This window comes from Ursus arctos, unplaced genomic scaffold (assembly GCF_023065955.2).
Source record: "Ursus arctos isolate Adak ecotype North America unplaced genomic scaffold, UrsArc2.0 scaffold_2, whole genome shotgun sequence".
In the NCBI taxonomy this organism is placed as follows: domain Eukaryota; kingdom Metazoa; phylum Chordata; class Mammalia; order Carnivora; family Ursidae; genus Ursus; species Ursus arctos.
In genome coordinates, this window is record NW_026622874.1 from 31,535,198 (window position 1) to 31,554,775 (window position 19,578).

Here is a 19,578-nt window from a genome sequence, read left to right on the forward strand (position 1 = left end):
TAGAGAAAAATATGTCCATTTTATTGAGCACAACACCAAACGTGAAGCTGGAGGGGGCAGGGGTACAAGAAAACGAGGGAGGGACAAGAATAATGCCTCTGATTTTCCGGGAGAGAAAGAAGAGCAGAAGCAGGATGAGAATTACCAGCTGAAATGAAAACGGTCAACTTCCAATTTTTACTTCATCGGGTGTGGGTGAGGCATCTGGCCAGGGTAAGAATTCCCTACAGTCCCTAATCGCGGATTGCCGTCTTCTTCATCTGGAAGGCTGTGGTACTGCTTTCGGCCTGGGGCAGGAGGGCAGTGTTTCAGAAGTGTACTGGGCCGGTTGGAGCTAGTCATGGAGTCAAGGATTGGGACTTGAGAGCCACAGGCCGACCACGGAGCCGCGTGTCATTCATGCAGACGGGCAGGCGACTACATTAATGAGCCCGTTCTGGCCGCGGGGATGAAGGCCTCAAGGCAGGAGCGTGTGCTGAGCGGGAGTCTGGGTCAATGCTCCATATGGCTTTGCTCGGAGAAGGGGACACAGCCTGGCCAGCCCAGGAAGCTTCACCACAAACGACACAGCCCCGGGCGACAGCTACCTAGGTCACTGCACAGAGCCACGGCACGTGGGGTGTGGGGGCACACAGCAGGCAGGTCAGGGAGACCTGGTAGCGGGTGGGCGCTGCTCCTCCTGCCCGCAGCTTCAACGAGGCCTCCGCGCCTTGGGGGCTCGCTCCTGGGCCTTCTGGGAGGGTCTGCCCCAGGCGGCGGCAGCCTGCTGCTTCTCCCCGGCAGCCACTCCTGCCAGGCCCTGCTCCGCCCGCTCCGCCTTCCTCCCGCTGCAGGGTGGACGCCAGGTTGGGAAGGCAGAGAAGAGTTGCACGTCTCTCCTGCACAGGAAAGGGGTTCAGGGTCGGGGGGGGCGCCCTCAGACCCGTTCATTCAGACTCTGGGATGGGGCTGGTTCTCGCCGAGCCCCCTGCCCTGGCCCTCCCGCTTCTGTCGCCTCACCTGAAAATCGACACAGGCGTGGGCTCCAGGGATCACATGATGAGACACACTCCAGTCTGGCCCGCCCGGCAGTGGGAACCGCCACCCGCTTTCACTGGCACCATGACCTCTGATTTGTAGTTCCTGGAAAGCACGCGAGGCAGGGGGTTGTGAGGTGTTTAAGGAAGGGGGAAGAGCTGGGGGAGCTCTCCCTGCCTGTGGCCTCCACTCGGCCCTCCTTCCATCGGGTTCCGAAAGTCCAAGCCCTTTGCTGAAAGCACGAAGATGACAACGAAGCCCCGCTTTTGCCCCCAAAACACAATGGTTCTGGAAACTCAAGAAATCTAGTGCCCACCAACTGACACGGACTCAGTTTCCGCAGGCATTTGGAATTCCTGTTGCCTCACTACACTTGTACGTAGCGCTGTGAGGTGGGCTGGGCAGGCCAGTGTGATCTTACAGACGAGCAAACCAGAAACAGAGACGTCGACTCCTCTGTCCAGGGCCACACAGCAGTGGCAGGGACAGGACTGGAGGCCTTCCCCTTGCCCCCTGACCCGGAGCTCCTCCCACCCTGCAGGGCTGTCTCCCTTCGGCCAGTTTCTTTCAGCCCGGTTGCCTGAGCAGGGCGAGGCCTCCGTCTTTGGCTGAAGATACTTACTGTTTCTTGTTGGCTTTTTTGAGGAGCGTGGGCTCGGAGCAGCGGGAGGACCTCCCCTTGCTGCCGACGCTCAGGCAGCTGGAGCAGCAGCCGCAGGGCCCGGCGGCCAGGGGCGCGTGCTGCGCGGGCACCAGGCTGCTGCTGACGCGGAGAGAGCCGGTGACCAGGCAGTTGAGGGACCGGCCCCCGGGGGCAGCGGGCCGGGGGCCGTGCTGGCAGGGCAGGCGCGTCAGGGCGGGAAGGGCGGCGCTCTGGTCCTGGGCGGGGGCCTGGGTGACGGTGATCTCCGAGCAGCCGGGTCTCGAGGCTTCGGAGGCCGCAGTGCTGGGGGGCCTGTTCTCCACCTCCGGGCGGAGGCCGGGGCTGTGCATGTTCATGTGCAGCTTCCTCATGTGGTGGACCACCGCGGCCGCGTTGAAGGCTTGCTGAGGGGGCACCACAGCCGCCTCTGAGCCTCCCCATTCTCGGACGGCCACGGGGCTCCAGCTTTCCCATCGCCCCGTGGCCTCCGGAAACCCGTGCGCCCGCGTCTCATCTCAGAGACGGTCCAGGGAGGTCCAGCGTCTACCGGGAAGCCCCGGGAAGCCCCCATGCCGGCCCTGCCCCAGCTCAGCTCCAGGGCCCAGAACAGCCCGCCCACCTCCCCCGAAGGGCCACTTACCCTCCACTTGCTCTTGGCAAAGTTCTTCTGGATCTGGAGACTGACTGATGGGTAGATGTCCCGGTGGAGGGCTGTGTTTCCGTCAATCCTGTGGGTGTAGAAGGGACGCCTGGCTCGAGGGGGGCTGTGGGAACTCAGCCAGGGGGTGGCCGGGGGGCCGTGCATGCCGGTCCACATTAAGCTGAGGGGAGTGCTCAGAAGAAGGGTGGCCCACGGCAGGAACGGGCTGGAACCAGGGCTCCCCTCTCCCCCTGGGCAGGTCATTACGGGGCCCATGCTTTGGCAAAACCACAGACTTGCTTTATGCAAGGGTGGGCAAACGATGACCTGTGGGCCAAATCTACCCATTGCCTGTTTTTGTAACTAGGTCTCACTGGGACCTCATTCAAGTAGGAGCTATGGCTGCTTCCATGCTACAAGGGCAGACTGAGTAGTTGCCGTATAGACGGTATGGCCAGCTAAGCCTAAAATACTTCTTTTCTGGTTTCTGACAGAAAAGGCTTTCCAGCCTCTGTGTCAAAGGGCGCTTAGGTTGTCACTATCCTTTAGCTCAAAACTTTCCTCAGAACGCGCCTCTTCCTGGAAGCCTTCCTCAGTGAGGCCACCCGACACAGGCTGCCCTCTTCTTGGTCATCCATCTCTAAGTGTTCCTCAGATACTTGCCCTATGCACAGTACTTTCTAGGTACTAGGGGCACAGAGAAGTAACGGATGTGACCCTGATCCCCTGGGGCTGGTTCCAGTGTGGCCGTGGAGCCTTGTTCCACGCCATGAACTTGAGTAATTCATGGTAAGCTGTGTCACTGCTGAAGAGAGGTAAGGAGGTGTACCTGGCCTGCAGGACCCAGGGCTTCAGGACAGGGCAGAAACGACATACAAGGCAAGAGGCAGGACATTCTAGGTGGTGAAAATGGTGTGAGCCAACGTGTAGGTTGGAAAGAGCTTGGGATAGGGGGTAGGGGAGGGCAAGAAGAGAAATACAGCTTTGAGGCCTTTCTGGAACACAGAGAGTGTGTTGGGACTTCGGGGAAATCCAGGCGGAGGTAAAGGGTCAGGCCGGGTTAGGGATATATTCACCATCAACAGTGAAGTGATGCTCTAAAGGGCGGGGCAGAGCTGCCTAGTGCGGGGGGCCTCTGGAGCAGCTAGTACTGAGTCCTGACTGCACCCGAGTACCGATCACAGTGCCTGGCTGCGTCTGTCTCCCGCCCTTGACTCAGTGACAGCTGCCGCTCGTGGGTCAGAGCCCACCGCATTAAATGCTGTCTGCATCTCTTGGACCCGATAAACCGTGCTCCTCGCGTGCTGCACGAGTAAGGAGCTCAGGGCACGCAAACTGTGGGGAAACACCACGTGGATGAGGCGTCGAGGTATTTGGGGAACCGCACAAGGCTAGGGTCCAGAGCCCACCCCATCCTCACTCACCAGGGGTGCCTCAAGGCCTTCTCACAGGTGTACCGTTCATTCGGGTCCTTCTCCAGCAGGTGGCAAATAAAATCCTTGGCTAAGGGGAGCAATCAGAGACACAACTAAGGACCAGATTTCATGACTGATGGAAATTCACTTCCGGGCTGGTGGGCGGCAGTGACTGCATCTTTAGCTAATCTTCCAAAGAGGCAATTTTAAGAGCCTTAAAAGAGAAAAAAAAAAAAAAATCCAAACCACCTAACAACAACCCACCATAACCACCAAAGAGAGGCTCTACGTGGCCTCACCCACACAACACTGCAGATACAGCTCCTATCACGAGGCCCCAACGTGCGTGCCCGCCACGGGTCTACACGTTTACACCATTCAGGGGCCAGCAGCCCCACGTGGGCACATGTGAGTGGTGCCCCGGCCCACCTCTGATCTCCACTTAACGGACCCAACGACGACTGCCTTCTCTCTCACACACGGACATCGCATGCTCTCAGTCTGGGTATATAATAAAGGCAAAACTTGGCCTTGGTTTTGCCACTCGTGCCTAGAACCCTCCCTTGTGCCTGGCTCTGCCCTCCTGGCCCCTCATCTAAACTACCTCCCTGCTTTTCCCAGGCATGCTGTGGTTCTGTCTCCAGGAAAACAAAAGCATGAACCTTAGATGCGAATAATTTATTTGGCCTTTGAGCCAGATGAAGATTTCTCCACTTTCCTTGGCAGCCTGTTCTATAAGATTCCCCGGGGACGTTCAAGAGCCAGGACTGTCATCCGTTGTTAAGCTCTTTTGTCTTGGCAGCCTCTGCCTTGAGCCTGTTATCTTGTCCTTCACACCTGCTAGCCTTACCTGACTCAGAAATGTCATCCCAAAATGGAGACTCAAATTCATAGTAGCCTTCCTTGATCTTCTCGAAAAGCTTAGACTCTGTTTCTTCATAGAAGGGGGGATACCCACACAACCTGCAGTGAAACAGGAAGGAGTTAATGCTGCTAAAAACCCGTCTCCCTCGGCCAACCTCTCCCTTTGCTCGGCCTCCACTGCAGACGCAGGCAGGAAATAGGACCCCCAACCAGCAGTAGGAACAGGACATGGATCTGCCTGATTCTCGAATGATGCAGGCCCCATCAAGTGTTTATGCAGGAGCCAAAGCTTGGAACAGGCAACTCTGGAAGGCCTCTTTGTGCATTATTCCCCCCAAACCTTCACTCCCCCTCCTATATCTCCCTGATCCTTGGGGATATATAAAATACTTTTAAGAGAGATGATAGATTGTCTGCTTGAATGTACTTTTCATGAGGGAATATACGTTTTGTGATTTTTAGGCTATTTTTGTTCTTTATTCTTTAGCACCTAAACCAGTGATTAGCACAGAATAGACTGTCAATGAATATTTGTTGAGTCCACGAATGAATGAGAGTAGTTATTCAACATAAGCTTAGTAAATAAAGAACTGAGTCCCTACTAAGGGATAAATAAGTTATTTTCCTAAAAGCAGAGTCTGCTATGGGTGGGGAGGGATGGTGGGGAAGGGGTGATGAGCAGGTTTGGAAAGGAGAGGCCAAGTATATGTGGACAGGAGCTATGACCAGGTTCATTCAGGCCATCATTATGTCTGGGGCGGACTTGCCAGGAGAGAAATCTTAGATGTGAACACTGTGTCCACTTGGCTTCCAAGCTTGGCTTGGCCTCTCCTTTCTTCACTGCTCATTCCATAGAGCAGGACTCAACACAGTTATAGAGAGGAAATGGGGGTGGGGGTGCAGGAAGAGAAAGTACCATATGGCTGAATAGTGGGTTCACACTGAGCTCTGTTTTAATAATCTGGTGGAGACCAGGACAGAAACCTTTGGAGCCGTGTGCATGGTAAGTGTGTGTGTGTATGTGTGCGTGCACATGTGTACACGCACACGCTTTGCAGGTGGATGTTGCTCGAGGAGCTAAGAGGGGAGGGGAGAAAAAGCATGAGCAGGTTCTGAGATTTCCCAGGAACTGAGCCAATGCCAGCTTCTACTCACAATATGTAAGTGATGACGCCAATGGACCAGCAATCCACCGCCTTGCTGTAGGGTTTCTGGGCCAATACTTCCGGAGCTGCAGCAAACCAAAGGTAGAGTCAGGGCTGGGACAAGAAGAGAAGGCTGAGGGGTGACGGTCAAAGGTCAGGAAAAGGCTTAGAGAAGCAGACTGACTTCTACCCCTGGGATGGTAGTGTTTCTGTAAGAATGAAAATTCTTACTGTGGCTCTCCCATCAGACTGAATCTTCCTCCATCAGCCTGGAAGGTCCCCATGACAGGGCCTTTAACTCTTACATCAGACTGGGGATCTCTAGGGCTACATCTCCCCCATCAGACTGAGTAGTGTCTGAAGGCAGGTCTGTGTCTCCCCACGCAGATAGGGTATCCCAGGGCCGGGGCTGTGTGTCTCTATTCACATGGGGACACATGAGAAGTATGGGCAGTCTCTCTCCCACTAGACTGGGATCTGCCTGAGAGAAGAGACAGAGCCTTCCACATTAAATGAGGGCTCTTAGAGGGCACGTGATAACTGTCCCATCATTTCAGGTACCTTCTGCTGTATCAGATTGAGAGTTCCATGAGAAAATGAACCATGTCTTCCTCTGCTAGGACTTTAGAGATGTACCGTCTGTATTTATCCCAGATTCTAGGGCTTTGTACTCAGTGGGACTCAATACCTATTGACTGACCTCTCTTTGAGGGTGAGAGCACATATTTCCTCTATTAAGTTAGAGGTCTCCTTCCTGTGTCCCATCCTCAACCAGGTGTTGAGTGGCTAAGGGAGAAGGCACAGGAAGGGATGCTCTGAGTACTGGCTTTCTCTCCATGGATCTCAGGAATGCTTTCACCTGGTAACTTGCCTACTTTTACTTTTTTGGGACTTTCAAAGCCTCCTGTTTAGGCAGGAGACCCCACCTCTACCAGTTTCCTAGGATGTTTCTTTGGGAATAGATTTGGAGGGCATGCCTGAGTTCCTCAGCTTCAAACTCAACACTATGCTTACAGGATTCCAACAACTGGGGCATTGAGGTCTCCTCCGGAAGTGGGAGAAAGGAAAAGGGGCGCCTAGTGTCAACCCCTCAGCAATCTAACCAACTCTGGTTTTATGATCTTGTCTCTGCCCCTCGTCTAGCCAGAAACACAAAGGCAGGGAGTCTGTCTGCAAAAATGAGAGCCAAGGATAGGCAGGGGCTGTAGGAAGGGCTCAGGGGTGGGCTGTCTCTAAAGATGTAGGGTTTGGGATTAGGAGGGGGTAGTTCCAGAGATACATAGATCTACCCTAAACCTCATAGTGAATGCTCTACTTGGATTGCCCCTGAAGTTGAACCCTGTCTCCTCATAATCACCCCTTTCTGTTAAATGATATCCATGAGGTTGAACACAGCCAACTGGTCAACCTTCCTCCTCCTCCCAGACTCACCCACGTAGCCTGGGGTCCCACAGGCAGTGGACATGACTCCGCTCTGTTCCATCTTGGACAGACCAAAGTCTGTGATCATGATCTTGGAATTTTCTTCAGGGGTTAGGTACAGCAGGTTTTCAGGCTGTGGGAGAAGAGCGATATCATGCAGTGTAGGATATAATCATCTGAAATACATATTTCTTTTCCTCCCCTGATACAGAGTTTCTAAGGAAGCTGCGCTCTGGGCTCCTGACTTCAAGGTCAGGCTCATCTCCCCCAGTTTTTCCCTCCTTCCTCCTACCTGCAATCCCCCACTCCATACCCGAGCACCCTGGATTTCGCTTTGGCCCTCATGTTGCTCAGCTTTAGAGCCTCTGATGTACTCCCCCCCCACCCGCCATCTCCAACTACCCTAAGACTGTTTTTTGAGGGAACCAAACCATGGTTAATTGTCTCTGATCTCTCTAAAGTCTAGTACATGTCTGATGCAATGTTGACCCCCCAATAAGTATTTCTTACATTTGATTTTGACTATAGCTAGGTTCAAGAAACATGTGGATTATCTTGGTATCCTAATAGGGTGAGGCCTGATGAAAAGTTCAGGAAAAGGCTGAGATGAAAATTAGCAATGATTGTTCAGTCATTTAAGCTTTGTTTAAGGCATCTGAGGGCAGAAGGGACCTTAGGAGTCTATTGGTCCAACCCTCTCATTTTACACAGCTGAGGCTGCCCATGACCCAGGCAGCTTCCTAAAGGGTCATTCTCTGTTTCCCACTGAGGGCTCCCACTTTGGCACCTTTAAGTCTCTGTGGACGATGCCATTCTCGTGGAGGTATTTCACTGCTGACAAGACCTGCTGGATCACCAGGCTGGCATCCTTCTCTGTGTAGACACCCCGCTCCAGGATCCGGTCAAAGAGTTCCCCGCCAGAAACACTGTGGGCATAGGGGCAAGCGTAGGAATCCAGGTCTTATTTCAGGTCAAAGGGACATAAGTGTGTTTGCTCTGTCACCATGAAGACACGGCTGTGGCGGAACAGGCAGGTGCCCATGGCCTGGGCAGGGAGGGCTACTTCAGTCTGAGAATACCTCCTTTGGGGGCTGGTATGACATCACGGGGGAGTCATTTCTTTGGGCCAACCATTGCCTTCTCCCTGGACCCTTCCTTAAAATGCAAAATGCTCTGGGTTAGAGTCAAGCAAGAAGCCAATAATCCCTTTGTGGGCACATTCTTAGCTGCCTACTTTCCTGGCCTAGGACCCAGGGAGTCATGATGAAAAGGAGAGGTGACACTGAAATCAGGTCAAGGCAGGAAAGAAAAGGCGTACAAATGAGATCAATTGTGCTTGCGTCAGGATTTCTTTCCTCCTTGTGGAAAGCTGGGCTACCTAAAGCCGGAATCATGGGTGGAGCCGTAGCGGTGTTTGGAGACTTCAGTCGTATGGTATCTTAGGATTCAGGGGCTTTAAGATCCAGTCTGTCCCCTGTCTCTTGAACGCCATCTACCCTACTTTTGCCAAGACGTTCTGTAGTCCATACTGGAACACTGCAGAGGGAGACCACTCACTACCTCCTAAGACAGCTTTATCTTTCACCACCCTCTCTATATTTCTCTAGATTACGATGGAACCCACTCTCTGCAGTTTCTACCAGCAGACACTATTTCCACCCACTGGGGCCACGCAGAGCAAGAATACCATCCTTTCCCACGAATCGCTTCCAGTACGTGAGGGCGGTGAGGTGCTCAGCTGAGGCCCTCTCGGGGGTAAACATTCCAGCCCACGTCAACCACGAACCAGGGCTTCCAATTCTGTCACAGTCCTAGCCCCCTTCTCACTGCTCCAGGACACTGGACCTGGACATGCACATGTGATAGGGCCACTCGGTAATGAGGAAGGAGAATTTCTCTACTCAAAATGCACACCACCCTACTCCTTTCGCTTCTGTCCTAAAGCTCTGGGCTCTGCCACAGGAGCTAGAGGCCCAAGAGGAAGACAGTCTCTACGCACAACTAGGAATTCCTGACTTGGGAGCGGCCTGGGTCCTAGAGCTGGCGCTCTCGTAGGCTTTGCACCTCTTCAGTGCCATCTAACTCTACCTGCTTCCCTCCCCCCCTTCGCTGTCTGAATGCGCGCTAATCCTGTTGAATTGGCCTCATTAAGGCACCACATGGTCCCTGCTCATTTGTTAGTGCTGTTCTGTCTCCCTCTGCCCCAACCTCACTCCCTTGACCACCTGCTCCCTCTATTCCCTGTGCCTCAGGTGAGCCGAGGAGTTAATAGGCTGCTCAGGCCTGAGTTAGCTCATTCAAGTATCTGAGGAATCAGCCTGTCAGTCAAAAATATTGCCTCTGGCTACAGAGATTGCAGAGCGTGTGTGTGTGTGTGTGTGTGTGTGTGTGTGTGTGTGTGTGTGTGTGTGCTTTATAAATAGAAGTTTCTCTGAGTCCAAGGCTGAGCCCTCAGGAGCACCGACCAATGCCTACAGCATTCGCTCTCAGGCAGCACTCCTATTTATATATGACAATGATGTGGAGACTTTTCCAGTGAGGTGCCATTTCTGTCCCACAGATGGGCACACACGATCACAGCCTGTTTTTAACTTTGGATGGCTCTCTTTTGAGAAAGTCTTTTTTTTTAAATATCAAATTGAAATCTATGTACCTGTGGTTTCTAATCCCACAGTCACTTTACCCAGGAGTGGCATGAAGACATTTATTTTTCCTTCTTTTTTTAAAGATTTATTTATTGATTTGAGAGCCAGCAAGCAAGCGCATGAGCGAGCAGGGGGAGGGGCAGAGGAGAGACTCCCTGCTGAGCACGGAGTCTGATGAGGGGCCCTGATCCCAGGACCCCGAGATCATGACCTGAGCCAAAATTAAGTCATCTGCTCAGCCGATTGAGCCACCCAGGCGCCCCATTAAGACATTTAGTATTCAGTTTGGTGGATACAGACAGACTGGCCAAAATGGACTCGAGCCAGAACCCAGAAGGGTTCTGGAGGTCACCTCCCATGCCAGGCATTATCCCTTCAACTATGGGGTTGTGGGAAGGTCCAGAAAGTCTGAGGGGAGTGGCTGGGGCAGCAGGGGAAGATGGGTGGGTTGGAGCCACAGCTATTCGCTGACTTGTAGAAAATATTTTAAAAACTGGTAAGGCTGTACTGGAACAGACCATCTCAATAATCAGTCCTAGATGTACCCCTCAGTCCACACAGAATATGTTTGTGACCAGAAGCATCCTTAGCCTGAGAGAACTCGCGGCATGTGAAGGCCTCTTCAGCTAATTTTTGATCTTATCTTTTGAATCACCATACTCCCCTCACCACCGAGCAGCCTCCTTTAGGCCTCCCAGGCCCCCGAGACATCTGTGGAGGAAGTGGGTCACCTTTCACTTACAGCTGCATGACCAGGTAGTAGTGAGTGGTGCTCTCATAGATGTCCTCTAGGGTCACGATGTTTTCGTGCTTGATCCTGGGGAAGAGTAAGGCTCATGGTGAGTGGTATGTGGCTTAGGTAGTTCAGACAAAGAATAGACACCTTGTCCACCAGACTTTTATTTCTGTTAGAGACTTCTGATGACAATATTTAGGAAGAGCAGATCCTTGTGAAGCCTTCCTAATAAATAAGCAGTCACAAAGAATTCCTACAGAAAAGATCCCAGGGTGGTATTCAATCCATATTTTTTTTTAAAGATTTTATTTATTTATTTGACAGAGAGAGAGACAGCCAGCGAGGGAGGGAACACAAGCAGGGCGAGTGGGAGAGGAAGAAGCAGGCTCCCAGCAGAGCAGGAAGCCCAATGCGGGGCTCGATCCCAGGACCCCGGGATCACTCCCTGAGCCAAAGGCAGATGCTTAATGACCGAGCCACCCAGGTGCCCCTCAATCCATATTTTTGAACGGATAATTGATCATCCTGCCTTCAGGGAACCACCATTTTGCCACCCCTCCAGAAATCTCTTTAGACTTTACCAAAAGAGAAAGTTAAAAGAACTGAAGAAGGCTAAGGAACACCCCAAACTTTTATTTTAGAGATTATTTTACAAAATGGGTATCCAGATCTCCTTCAGAAATATCCTTGAAGAAAGTGGACTGTATCAGAAGAGAATCAGGTTAGCTAAGCCTCCTGATGGGTAACCATGGAAGGAGCACTGCAAGATTATTATTCCAGAGTATCGGGAGGAGCAAGGAAGGTGCTGATTTCTGGGGTCCGTTCTGTGGGACGTCTTGGATCAGTAATTCTCAACCAGGGGCTCTTTTGTCCCTCAGGAGACACCTGGCAATATCTAGAGACATTTTCATTGTTGTGACTGGCAAGGGGGGAGGAGCTACTGGCATCTAGTGGGTAGAGGCAGGAATGCTGGTAAACACCCTACGATGCACACAGAACAGCCCCCCAACCCAATAAAGAATTATCTTGTCTGATATGTCAATAGCATTGTGTTCGGGAAAATTTGCTCTAGATTACTGGGATTACTCAGGGGCCAAGGTGAGCAGAATGATCATATTAAGTGGGGGGCTTGGCTTCCTAGGCAGCAATTCTATGCATGCCTGTCCAGGAGGAACATTTCTAGGCAGTTTAACTCATGGTCGTGCAGCGTAAGGATTAAGAACTTGGACTCTAAGTCACTTGGGCTTGAGTGTGGATCTGGCTGAGGTACTTGTGAATTGGGTGACTTTGGCTGACTTTCTCAAATCTTCTAAATCCCACTGTTTGGTTTGTAAAGTACATCTCTCTCATAGGGTTATATCAGAATTAAAAGAGATAAAGCACGTAAAATGCTTAGTACAGTGCCTGGGGAAGAGCAAACACATAATAAATAGTAGCTATCATGTTCAAGTTTAATTTCTAAAAATATAGACCTGTTACAGTGGTTATGAGATGGATTCCACCACACTCACGGGCTGACAATGCTAACATCAATTTATCGATGGTTCATTTACAGAACAAATATTGACTGAGCATCTATGCTCTTAGGGACTGATGATATAATGCAATGGTAAGAAAGACCACCATAGTCCTTGCTCTCAATGAGTCCGCAGCCTATCTCTGCTCTGATCTCTGTGGAGCCCAAACTGGTATCTCCAGCATCCTCCATGTATTGATTGGGGGAAACATAGATTCAATATGTTCCAGCAAATTTCTTTCTACTTCCTCCAAGCTTACACATCCTTTCGGTTCTCTATCCCAAGCAATGATATTACTATCCACTGAATTGCTCAATCTTAGCATCAGTTTTTAAAAAGATTTATTTATTTATTTGAGAGAGAGAGTGAGCAGGGGTGGGAGGGGCAGAGGGAGAGGGACAGGGAAGCTCAAGCAGACTCCATGCTGAGCACAGAGCCCGACATAGGGCTCGATCCCACAACCCATGAGATCATGACCTGCCGAAATCAAGAGTCAGACGCTTAACCAACTGAGCCACTGAGGCACCCCTCCGCATCATTTTTAATACTTTTCTCTTTTGTACTCCTACTGGCCTACCTGAACCCAGTCACCTCTCTCTTGAATCCAGTCTTCCTGCTGCCACATGATCCTGCTTTGTATCCTCATTCCTTGTTGAGCTTATTGAGAAAGTCTTAGAATTGATCTCCTACCCTCTAGGCTGGCATCAAATCCGTCTTCCACTATCCTTAAGAGGGATGGCTCTAAAATATAAGTCTGATCATGTGATCCCTTCCCTAAAATCCTTTGATAACTTTTATTTGCCCACAGAATAAAGTCAGCGCTCTTTACCACGGTATCCAAGACCCTTCAACATCAGGTCTCTTCTGATTCCGTCTCCTGTCCCTGGATGGTTCTTACTCTAAGCTCAGGGGCTCCCAGCACTCATTCTTCCCTAACATCCTTTGCACTTTCACAATTCTGTGTTCAAGTTTATGTTACTCTCAGCCTGAATTCCCTTTCTGTATTGCCTCTCCTGTCTCCATCAAATTCTACTCACCCATCGAGGTCCTTCTTCTTTGAAAATGTACCCAATACCCCATTCTCATAAAAACACCCATGTAGGCGAAATGAATCTGTCTTCTCTAGAGTTCGCCCGCTGCTACCATTGGCTCATGTTCAGTGGGATTAGAATTTGTTATGGCCCCCTCTGTCTCTGCCCAGAAAATGTGAGCTCCTGAGGGTCAGGAATTTTGTCAGCCTTAGTCTTGTGTCCCTGATGCCTAACATACTTTCGGCACACCGTGGGGTGCCACAAGGCTTTATTATATGGGTTCTGCTATTACCATTTGGCGGTTTGTTAGTGTGGCCTCCATCATGATGGCTGCGTGCTGAACCTACATTTGGTTCGGTACAATTCAGGCTAATTTCCAAATCTTATTCTGCTTCCTCAATTGCTGATTCTTCCTGGTATTGGCCCTCCACTGATTTTTGTGCCTTTGAGCTAATTACTCTCTGGTCTACGTGCACAAACCAGGTCTGCTACCAGTTGGTTTGCTAGTCAATTTGCTGTACCCCTCCCCCACCAAAAAAAAAAATCAGCCAAGACACCTGTCTGGCTAAACTTAGCTGACTGAGCAAATGGACCCAACAATGTGATCAAAGGGAGCCATGCCTTTGGGTGTGGAAATCCAGCGTCAGTCCTTCCCGAAGGAAATTTGTGAAGGAAATGTTGTGATCCCACAGTCGTACCCGGCCAACCCTAAGACCCACTCACTTTTTCAACACGGCAATCTCATTCTCCAGACTGCTGTCCCGGAAGGCAGGTGACTTCTTGATGCACTTCAGGGCGAAGAGCTTCCCAGTCACCCTCTGCTTCACCAGGAAAACTTCTGAAAAAGCTCCTCTAAAGAGAAGACACCAAGAGATACAAATTAGTACTGGCTGGCTAGAGAGCACCGTTGGACGCAAAACCAAGGGGTAGATGAAGGAAGGTGTGGCTGGTACTTAGTTTCCCTTGTTACCGTGGGAACTGAAGAGCTGTATTGAGGGCAAAGTCTATCTGACAAGCCCTGTGTCCTTTCCTTCGAGAAGGAAAAGATTCTACTACAGACTCAGAGACTAGCTGGGTGCTATTTCCTGATTCTATAATTTGGGAAGGACTCCCAGGGACTCTGCTTTGGTTTTGGAGAGATTTCCATTTGGCCGACCCGTTAAAGAGGGGCCGCTGCTTTACAATTTACTCTGCTTCTTCCAGCACGGTGGAGTGTGGCACCCTGGAACGGCAGTTGGAGGTAGCACTGGGGACAGGGCCCAGGTAGTGATGGAAACAAAACTCCAATCTCCGTGTTCGATGGTGATAATGACCCTGAACCAATTATCAGAGGCTAAGGGGGCTGAACACCCTCTCATTCAGTAGGATCTGTGAGAACCAAAGACAGGACCTAGCAGCTCCAGGCGGGTTTTCTGAAGATGGAGAGGAGGGAGTCCAGTGGAAACACAGGGTAGGTTCCAAATTACAGCCTTCTTGTTTTTAAAAGGGACCTCTGGAGCCCAGGCTATTAGAGCTGTAGTTAGCTAGCCGTGGATGCTGGAGCCCAGGTGCCCATGTGAGAACCTCAGCTTTTTGTGTGACGAGTCATCTCACTGCTATAAACCCAGTTTCTTTATCTGAAAAGTGGGAGTGTCAATAGTAGCTGATGCATAGGGTTGTTTAGAAGATTAAATGAATTAACATATGTAATGTGCTTAAAAGCATTGCTGAATCTGTTAAACCACATGTGTCAGACACTATTATTGTTATTACTATTATTATTTGAATACCATTAGTGAGGACACATGGTAGTGACAAGAGGCGATAGACCGTAAGGGAGGAAACAGCTGAGCCATCCTCTCCCCTGCCATGTGGGGATTCTAGAATGGAGGCCCAAGAGCAGTCGAGCTTGAGTAAGGTCTTTGAGAGTCTGCGTTAGAAAATCCTTGGTGTGGGGCGCCTGGGGGGCTCAGATGGTGAAGCGTGTGCCTTTGGCTCAGGTCATGATCCCGGGATCCTGGGATCCCGTCCTGCATCAGGCTCCCTGGTCAGTGGGGAGCCTGCTTCTCCCTCTGCCTCTGCCTCTCTCTCTCTCTGTCTCTCATGGATAAATAAATAAAATCTTAGAAAGAAAGAACGAGAGAAAATACTTGGTGTTTCCTGGTCTGAGCTTCCTGTTTCCCCAGCTTCACTCTGAGTTAGTCAGGGCCTCCAGAGCTTGCTCTATTCGGTCATTCACTCCTTCGCTCATCCCGTCAATCAAGATTTACTGAGCACCTGCTGAGTCAGGCACTGGAGATAAAAAGGTAAATGTCTCTGCTCTTAAGAGGCCTGTAGACAAGTGAAGAACACAGACAAATGAGCCATTAACAGGGGTCTGAGACATGTTATTAGGCATTCGGTGGGTGCATGTTCAGCTGAAGGCACCTCTCTGTGCTGGTCACCCGGATGCGTATCAGTCCGGCTTCGTGTCCGCTGTGTGAGATGGATACGTACGGAGAAGCAGGGGCTATTATGAGACCGCAGACGATGAACACTTAAGACAGGGTCTCTGCTCTGGTCCACAACTCCAGCAGATGCCATTCACCTCGGAACCATTGTACATCTTCATACAGTAATTATTACGGTTTTTCCCCCAGCAGACAGCTGGCTGGAAAAAAGGGCACTTTTTTTCTAATGTGTACAATGCGGTTGCTCGGGGTAGCTAAGAAGCTCGTAATTCCTGGCCTTTGGACTTCAGAGCACCCTGAACTCAGTTTTAAGGGATGAATGGGAGGTAGCCCAGTGAAAAATTGGAAGTGATGTCTCAGGTGGGGGTGGGAGGGGAGTCTAAGGGATAGCGTGGAGGCGCAAGACGGCGGGTAGGGATGGGGCTACCGGGGTCCAGCACCATTTGTGAAGTGTGAGACAGGGAGTAAGGGGAGATGAATATGCAGGAGTACCCTGTCCTCTGCCCGCGCACGTATGGTAAATGCTCCAGAAACGTGTGATGGACGGTTGGATGGAAGGCTGGAAGGCTGGATGTGTGAGAAGTTTGGCCTGGGATTAGCTGTGCGTTCTACTCATCTCCAGATCCCTCTTTCCCTATTGTGAAAGGAGAGTGGAGAACCACACAGCCTTCAAGATTCCTGCCGGCTGTGACCCTCTAGGACCCACTTTTAGAGTCCCCCCCCTTTCACCTGTGCATACAGGTGGCCCCCTGATTTCCAAGCTGACATCCACCTGGGGTCCTCTTGTGGAATGAGATCAAATTGAGACCTTCCTGGGGCTGCCATTTCCATGGCAGCGGGTGTAAATGGCGCCTCCTGGAGTTGTGCGGTGTTGTGGCAATTCAAAATGGTGCTCCTGCCCTTCTGTCGCAGGCTGCTTTGTATAGTGTGTGTGTGTGTGTGTGTGTGTGTGTGTGTGTGTGTGTGTGGCGTGTGTGGCGGGGCAGGGGAGAGCGATCACGAGACCTAATCGTACCATCACTCAGACCGGGGAGCAGAGGGAGCAGAGAGCTAGTTTTGAGCAGCTAAGGGGCTGGGGTCGGAAGGCAAGACAAGCAGAGCACTGGAGCCAGGAGTGTTTCGCTGCAGTAGAACCTGGTCTGCCTTTCCTGCTCTGACTAGCTCTCCCCTCCTGCCGGGAGACGGGGGAGGCGAGGGAGGTCCAAGGAGAAAAGCCTCTTCCTGCGCAGTGAAAGGAAGAGGCCTGGGACCTGGGTGACATGCTCCCTGCTACGGACTAGCTTTGCCCAGTGTTCCTACAGCTACCTTAGCGCCCTGGAACTGTGGTGACCTCGGGGCAGATTTATTACAAGCCTTCTGTTCTGCTGGGTTGCTTCAGAGGAGCTGAGGACTACAGAAAAGAAGCCTTAGTCTTGAGGTTCTGGTGCACTGTGCCCAGAGGAGTCTGCTCTGCCCCCCAGCACCTCACTGTGGGAACTACACGGGGTCTGCAGCCTGGGGCTGCCTGTCCCCCTCCTGGGCACGACAGGGGTGCCCACTCTCTAGCTTTTGTTCAGCCCCAACTGCGACAACAGCTGTGACTTGCCCCCTGTCTGGTCCCCCCAGTTCCCCAAATCAGTGCAGGGCTGGGTAGGTTAGAGCCACTGAAAGCACATAAAATACAGATTCCTGGCTGCTCGGTCCTAGCTCCCCAAATCCCAGTGCAGTAGGTCTGGGACCAGGAATCTGTATTAAAAAAAAAACAAACCAAAAAACAAAAACAAAACTACCTGGGCTAAAATGCTACTAGGGAATTTTTAACTCTCTTGAGTGTGGCAAGGCCATTGTGCATATAGAAGAAAATGCCTTTATTTTTAGGAGATGCAGACAAAAGGATTCCAAGATGACATGTCATGATGTTTGTAACTGTTTACAAATTGTTCAGGGAAGTCAGTGTGTGTGATGTATGTATGTATGTAAAACAAATACAGTGAAATGTTAACAATTGTTGAATTGAGGTGGCGTGTATATTGGCTGTTCACTGTACTATTTTTTCACTTACTTTTTAAAATTTAGATATTTTCGCAGTTGAAAGTTAGAGGGCGACGCTCCCCCAGTGACTCTGATGTTCCTCTACGTTTAGACCTCTGTGGCCAAGCTCCACGAGAGCAGTATGTGTCTGTCTTCTGACAGTCCCACAGCACACGTCCGAGCAGACCGTGAATAAGCACCTGGCAAACCGGGGCATCCTCCCTCCCTCCTTGAGTTTTGGAATTCTTAGCAAATCATTTCTGATTCACGCATGAGTCTTGTCCCTCTCTCCTGCCAAAAACCCCCTCTCTAACCACCCCCGTCTTGGCAAAGGTCCTTGATGGAGGGCCAATGTTCTGATGGCCAGCACCAGCGCCGAGATCTTCCTGTGTGCTCGGAGCCCGACACTTGCCTGGGCAGGGAGAGCTCGGGATCCTCGTCTTGGGGCCAGGCCTGGTTCCTCTGAGTCTACAGTGAGAGTGAGGGCAGCTGTCATTGCCCGAGGTCACAGCCTCCTAGCCAAGGCGGAGGGAGCTAAACTTAGCCCAGAGTTGGCTAAAGGGCAAGCTTGCTTGAATGGACAGCCTACTAACTGCCCCTCACTTCCTGGGGCCCAATTAGCCCAGACTAATTAGCTGGCCAGCTGGGGTCCCGAGGCTATGGAGCCGGTGGCCTGGAGCCGTTGGCAGCCTGCATCAGAGCCTGCGCCCTCCCGGAGGAGAGGCAGGACCGAGCGGACAGTCAGCTCCAGACAGGCTGTCTCTGTTCCTCCAGCCGTGTAATCGTTGTCAAGGGGCAGGCGCAGACACTCCAGAGGCTGGTAGGAGTTTGGACTACGGCGTGACTTTATTTTTCCAACACGGCACTTAAATATAGAGAGGATGGTGGTGGGGACCTGACTCTGGCGTGTGTACCCATCAGTATTCTGGGCCCCAGAAGCCCCTTCTCCTCTGTCTACATCAGACAGTGGGGTGGGCTGACCTGTTCACAGCCGGGGGGGAAATGAAGAAGCTGGAGGAGGCCCAGGAAGGTTCTAGGGCACTGAGTCTCCGCAAGTGCTCTGGAATGCCTCTTTCCTGCTGCTAGGGCAAGAAGCCACAAGTTGTCCCAGATCTAGAGGCCGGGTCCCTGGGGGTGGGCCAGGCGTAGAGCCTAGGGAAAGGGCTGGTATTCCCTGTGGGCCCCAGTGTACGAAACCAAGGTACCTTCCTCTACTCTACCTCCCTAGTCCCTTCAAGCTGCTGAGATGATGTCCCAGCTGCCTTAGTCCCAGCTTGTCAGCTGCTGGCCCAGAACAACTCTTCCCAGGGGCCCCCCCACCCTACAAGCAGCCCTGCCACCCCCATCTCTCAGCCCCAGGACTCACGATCCCAGCACTTCCATGAAGATGAAGGTTTTCCGGATGTTGGTGGTCTGTTTCTTCCAGGAGCTGCAGTCATCTTCTTCCTTTCGACCCATCGCCTCCAGAGTTGAAGCTTTGGGGGATGCTTTGAAGAAGGGGAGAAAGGGTCTGATCAGCTAATGTCTCAGACAGGATGAGAACACATTGAAAAAAGAATCAAAAACACTCACATCTTTCACATGGTAACTAGAACAAAGGATTAGGAGCAAAACCTGGATAATGGGCAAAAATAAGACCGTTCTCTCCACTTGCTATTTAAAATTACTACCACAGGGGCCCCTGGGTGGCTCAGTAGGTTAAGCATCTGCGTTCAACTCAGGTCATGATCTCGGGGTCCTGGGATGGAGTCTCGTGTTGTCCCCCCACCCGGCACCGTGTGTGCTGGCTCTCTATCTCAAAAAAAAAAAAAAAAAAGTCTAAAATTACTGTAACAAATGTGTTGTGTGTCTACTGCCTGCCTATTGTACTTGCCACACACGCTCCGGGAGTCGAGAGTCTGGTAGTGCAAAGTCCACTTTGTACATATGTATTTAAGGGCAATAACACACACGTGTGGATTAATACGCAAATATCCACCTTGCAGGGGGGGTGTCTGAGCTGAGCTGAGGCGTTCCCTGCGTTTCCATGTGACGGTCAAGGTACTGATTCAAACCGCAGAGTCA

General features: G+C 51.4%; 1 protein-coding gene across 1 annotated transcript in view; it reads right to left on the reverse strand.

Annotated features, from left to right (window-relative positions):
• The window catches only part of CAMK1G (calcium/calmodulin dependent protein kinase IG), a 29,685-nt gene continuing 10,107 nt past the window's right edge, over positions 1-19,578 (reverse strand). Inside the window, exons 2-13 of the mRNA XM_026509052.3 lie at positions 18,881-19,001; positions 13,799-13,927; positions 10,534-10,608; positions 7,934-8,072; positions 7,156-7,279; positions 5,735-5,810; positions 4,566-4,678; positions 3,725-3,803; positions 2,301-2,388; positions 1,640-2,064; positions 1,000-1,122; positions 1-878 (exon numbers count right to left, since the gene is read on the reverse strand). Coding sequence (XP_026364837.1) covers positions 1,032-1,122; positions 1,640-2,064; positions 2,301-2,388; positions 3,725-3,803; positions 4,566-4,678; positions 5,735-5,810; positions 7,156-7,279; positions 7,934-8,072; positions 10,534-10,608; positions 13,799-13,927; positions 18,881-18,972 — 1,431 coding nt within the window. The 5' untranslated portion in view covers positions 18,973-19,001 and the 3' untranslated portion in view covers positions 1-878; positions 1,000-1,031. The remainder of the gene's footprint in view (positions 879-999; positions 1,123-1,639; positions 2,065-2,300; positions 2,389-3,724; positions 3,804-4,565; positions 4,679-5,734; positions 5,811-7,155; positions 7,280-7,933; positions 8,073-10,533; positions 10,609-13,798; positions 13,928-18,880; positions 19,002-19,578) is intronic.